Source organism: Gavialis gangeticus, unplaced genomic scaffold (genome assembly GCF_001723915.1).
Source record: "Gavialis gangeticus isolate Ggan-Ray unplaced genomic scaffold, GavGan_comp1, whole genome shotgun sequence".
NCBI classification, from domain to species: domain Eukaryota; kingdom Metazoa; phylum Chordata; order Crocodylia; family Gavialidae; genus Gavialis; species Gavialis gangeticus.
In genome coordinates, this window is record NW_017729014.1 from 3085980 (window position 1) to 3091416 (window position 5437).

General features: G+C 42.6%; 1 protein-coding gene across 7 annotated transcripts in view; it reads left to right on the forward strand.

Annotated features, from left to right (window-relative positions):
* Positions 1–5437, forward strand: part of NPHP4 (nephrocystin 4) — a 148664-nt gene that overhangs the window by 133004 nt on the left and 10223 nt on the right. For all 7 annotated transcript variants that reach the window (XM_019511611.1, XM_019511610.1, XM_019511614.1 and 4 more), the window contains 3 exons: positions 1215–1300; positions 2119–2290; positions 5065–5244. In XM_019511611.1, coding sequence (XP_019367156.1) covers positions 1215–1300; positions 2119–2290; positions 5065–5244 — 438 coding nt within the window. The remainder of the gene's footprint in view (positions 1–1214; positions 1301–2118; positions 2291–5064; positions 5245–5437) is intronic.

The window sequence follows — 5437 nt, forward strand, 5'->3', positions numbered from 1 at the left end:
TTTCACTAGCTCCTTCTACTGATTGAGTGTTGTTTTGTCTGAGGCAGAAACACCATGTACTACTAACACTGCCTGGGATTTATTGATCTTTAATGTTACAGCATAGTGGTATTAGGTTACAACTGCTATAATCTCTTGTAATTGTGCAGGGGGAAGCCTTACTCTAGTCTGCCTTTCTCATTTTAGCAACGCAGGCTTAATGTTGCATCTTACAGCCTCATACACCATGCTGCACTGCGTTGTTGATAGGAAGAAATGGCATTTAGTTTATAACACTGGTAGAAACCACCATTGTTAAGAAAATGCCCAATCTCTCTTTAAGTGCTGCAGGTACATCCTTTTTTCTAACTCGGAGGCTATAGAACCAACAGGGAATGTACAGAAATACAAAGTTATCCCTAGTCAGTGGACTACCAAACTAGTGTCCAAAGCTAGGTTACTTTGCTGCTGTCTCCACTAGATTTCAAGCCAGCATCCAAGTGCCCAAGAGCTCCAGTTCTCCAAACATGAAGGTCAAGCAATACCTAGAAAGAGAAGTAGATAAATAGAGCACTTGGCCTTGGACCCATTTGCTTTCAGGTGATGCTAATACTCTACCACTGAAGTGGTGCCTGATCTCTCCCAGGCCTTCATATCTGTACCAGTCTGATCTGAAGCACCTCAAAAGTCAGTTGGATTATTTTCATTAACTTCAATAAACTTTGGATCAGGCCTGAAAAGCTGTTTATAAACCCCTTAGTATTTTTCCCTGATGTGCAGTGCATGATGGGTCCCTCTCCATAGTTCCTTGCCTTTGATTTTCAAGTTCCCTGGGCTTCTTTTCAGCTGGTTGGGATTTAAATGAAAAATAAACTCACGCATATAAATGTGAATGGTAATGAAGGTTCTTGTTAATTGCCGTTGCAGAAATGTGTTAGCATAGTAATTGGATTATGGCTTGTTAGAAAACTTGGGGAAAACTCTCCAAAATTTAATTACTGAAACAGACCCGGAATGCAAGAGCCATTTGTATCATCTTTTGTAATTAAAAATACTGGAAGAGCTCACCCAAGCTGTATAATACTTAATAAAACAGTTTAGCTGGGTTCTGAAGCTCTTGTTTGTGGAAATGGGGTGGGGGTCTGAAGAGAGAAAAGGAACCCCTGGAGTCCTCATTAGCTGGTTTGATCTTTAGGTTAACTATTCAAATGATGCACTCTGATTTCTGCATACAGGGTCCCGGGGAGCCACAGGATGTGTTTTTAAAAGTAGCTGGAGGACCAAGTCCACAGATCAAAAAATTCTTTGTTGCTATTTACACGTAAGTAGGAGAATCCAAAAAGCAAAAGGGAAATAATTATCCAGTGATGACGTGAGAGCAAAGAAGGGAACACACACAGAGCATGCTTAGTGCCCCAATTCCCATTCTTGAGAGTTCTCTAGGAGAAGACTTTTGAATTCACTTGGTAGAGGTCTGGGATTGGGGTGGGAGACTTCAAGAAGACTTGAAAGCCTTCTTAGGCAGGATCCAGTAGAGCCCCTGTGCCTACAACAGCCAAATCTAAATCTCGCACATGTTCTCTGAGAAATTATTTGTTACTGTAGGAGATGTTTCCTTGATGGGCAGAAATAAAAGGGTAAGCTGAAGAAAGCTTGCTTACCTCAATAGCAGTTGTGTGTGCTTGTTTCCCCATAGCAGGGCTCATAGCCCAATTTTGTTGCCCTGTGTACTAGTGAGGAGCCTTCAGGTAGGAAGAAGATTTTCTCCCATTAAAATAATTTCCCTAACTCACTGTGTCCTGCTCTGAAAACGGGTGAGTGTTTTGATGTGTGTGCATCCCTTTTAGCCATTGGGCAACTTGTCAGCTTGATTCATCCTGGAACCTGGGGGATTTTGGAAAGTTTACCCAGAACCTGGCCAATTCTCATGTCTCTTAAGATATGTTTTATTTGCCATCACACGGTTTCTGCAAAGGCCTGCATGCATGTGTGCTGTGTGTAGAGGATGCCAAAAGGACAACCTCCCACTCTATGTGTGCACTTGTTTGTGTCATTCATGCATCTTGGAATGGTCTTCCCTGTAACACCCCCCCCACCTTTCAGACAGATCATCCCAGGAATCTCTTTTCTCTGCTTCAGGGACGCGTGGCTGGCTACTCCCCTCCAGATCTGGCAGTTTTATCTCCACTCACTACAGCGGGTGGACGTCAGCTGTGTGACCGGACAGTTGACTCGCCTGTCTTTGGTACTCAGGGGCACACAGGCGATCAGGAAAGTGAAAGCTTATACCTCTCATGTGCAGGAGCTGAAGGTAAAAGCCACTATGCTCAGAGCAACCTTTTATATTACTGCCTCTTTACCTTCCCAACTGCAAAGAGAAACCAGTGATTCGGAGGAAACTACAGGGAGTGGTAAACTGAAAATATGTGGACTTTTCTCTAGTTAGAATAACTAAGAGATTTTCATTGACAACACCAATGAAAATAACCCATCCAGTATGAAGCAAATCCCATTAGGAATTATGAACAATTTACTACCATAAAGTCTTCGTTATAATTATCTTTTGATTAAAGCCGTCATGTGTAGGATCATTGGTACAAAACCCCAGAGGGCAAATTATCTGAATTAATGAGACTATTTTATGACTAATAATTTCTTTAGAATTCATTTAGTCATAATTATAAATGTGAATAATAAAAGAAACACAAACTCCATTACTAGCCCATCAATTAAAAAAAAAAAATCAATGTTTAAATTCTGTCCTGCTGGCTACAAACTGGGAGAGAAATCCCATTGGCTGAGCCCAGAGCTAATGTCCTTCCCAGAACTGATTTATGGATAGGAGCAGAACACCTTGGATGCATCCAGATGTGCAGGCATGTACAGTTTGTGGGGCCGCAAGCCTCTTTGTGGCACCACAAACTGCATGTCCAGAACATTAAAGCAGGATATCCTGGTAACAAAAAACACCACCGCAAAAAAGTGGCACAGTGCACATGTCCGTAGCGTGCGCCAGAATATGCGGAGGGCTGGTTGTTCAGACTAATGCTTTGGCTGCTGGCCAGGTTCTGTGCCCCTGCATCTGTGCCCCTGCTGCATCAGAACACCAGCTAATACCACTGGGGTCACCATAGTTGCTGACCTCAGCCTGCCGTACCCCTACCCAGGACAATTTGCTGCATGCCGAAGTACACATGCAGAGGTGTGCGATGGAGCACAAAGCAGTGGCATGAATTTGTGTCTCTACAAGCTCGTGTCCCTGCATGTGGAGACATGCCCTTTGAGTTCTTGTTTCACTGGGTCTGGCAGGCAGTTGGGTGAGCTGGTGCTCATAATTAGACAGTGAGTTCCAAGCTTTACTTAGAGGTTACTGTACATCATCCTGCCATGTAGAACTGGCCGCTTTTAAGTGGCCTTTACACTCCTAGCAGTTTGCTCCACCAGTATGAATTAGTTCCAGCCCAAATGTTGAAAGAGTGGCTACTAAATTTGCCTCCATTTTTAGCTGGTTGTCTGGAGACATGTAGCTGAATTTTCAGAAGTGAGGTATATCCTTAGCTCTTACTGCAGCCAGCTGGATTGTGGGTACTCAGTAGCTCCAAAAATCCAGACCTGAGATCCCAAAATTGGCCAACAAACAATAGAGTCCCTCAGAATTAGAGAACACCTTTGGAAGTGCAGGCCTTGCACTTGCATGCAGTGCCTGTGTTAATGCAGGGTTTCTTTTTGATGTGTTATATTGCCTTGGTGAATGCTTTTCATTAAAGATGTACAGATAAGCCCAAGGAGCAGGCTGATAAGCATCTTCATTTCTGAATGTGAAAGCATGCTAATGTGAGGAAATGCTTGTTGGCAGCTGAGGAAAGCTTTAGACCCTGCCAGATAAGGCTCACACACAACTTTCCCAGTAGAATAACCCCCCCCCACCCCGTATTGCTTGTTGCATAGTGCTGCATGGGTTTCTTTTCAGGATAAGAAATCTGTTTGGCATCTAAAATGAAAGTGTCTATTACTTTGACAGTATCCTTTCCACCTTAAGTAGGAAGCTTCAGCTACACAAATAACTTGCCCTTTCCTTCCAGATAATCAGTCTCTTCTCTGCTAATAGATATAGTATCGATAGCACTCATAGAGAAGAGTTTTTATTTTTTTTAGCACCTGGTGCCTTCTTACAAATGCTAGTTAAAAATCCACAAAACAGCACAGCTCTTCTTGCTTAATGGTTGCATGCATGCACTTGTATAATTTATAAAGTAAAAAGGGTGGCTGTGGCAGTAAAATATATCTTACTAAAACCACAATATATTCAGGGACCATCTGCTAGTCTCATAGCATTGAATGCACCAAACATAATTTAAGCTGACAGCACTCTTTGAATAGATCCTTTTTTGATCCTATAATCAAGTAGCCATAGGGCAATAACAAGGGTGAACTTTTTTACCTCAGACATGCAGTTCAGATGTTGATTACAGCATTTTTGTTACTGGAACTCATTCTGTTAGCCAGAGCAGCACAGTTTTAAAATAAAGTTTGCCTCTAATTCATTAATGCAGTTGGCTTTTGTTTCCATGCCAGAAATACACATGATCTCTGTTTTATCAGCTTCTGATTTACATTCCAAATGAGTCTATGGGGGTGCAGGAGACTAACTTTCTCTCTGACTTGATCAAAGGACACCAGTTTAGTGCCTTGAAAAAGTTCTCTCATGGAGCATATATAAGTTCAGGTGAATATCTCCTTCCATCATCTGTCACGCTGTTACTGCTTAATTGTGTATTATACACATGGTGAAGATAACTCTGACCAAAACACCACTGATGCCCATCTCTCCTTTTCATCTGAATGGTCCCTTCATGCATTTGTAATGTAAAACACTAGAGCTAGAATGCTTTATGTTGAGAACTAATTTCCAGGAGCAGAAAGATAGAATATAATTTGGAGGATTCTGATCAAGTCTTTTGATGGTTCCTCCCCTGAGTGGCAGGGAGGCACTGTCTACCCCTTTGGTATTGGGGCCCTGTGACTTGGTCATTGTGCTGAGCTGTGGGCAGATTTGCTCGTGAGCATTTTGCTTGTTTCCTGTAGGTGGACCCAGAAGGCATATTTATTCTCCCTCCACATGGAGTGCAAGATCTGCACATTGGTGTGAGACCTCAGAAAGCTGGCAGCAAATTTATCTACCTCAACCTCGTGGATGTGGAGTACCATCAGCTTGTGTCTTCCTGGCTGGTCTGTGTATCTTGCCGACAGCCTCTCATTTCCAAGGTGCACTGGATCTTATTGTTTAGAGACGTAATTTGCCCTGGACACAATAGGCATTTGTACACATACATGTGCCACAGTGCCAGGCACTTTTAAAAGGCACACTGGTGTGCATGAGAACAGAATTAGGCACATATGTTTTAAATCAAGCACTGATTAGAAACCCTCCCCCAGTCTTAGAAGTGACCTTTTAAAA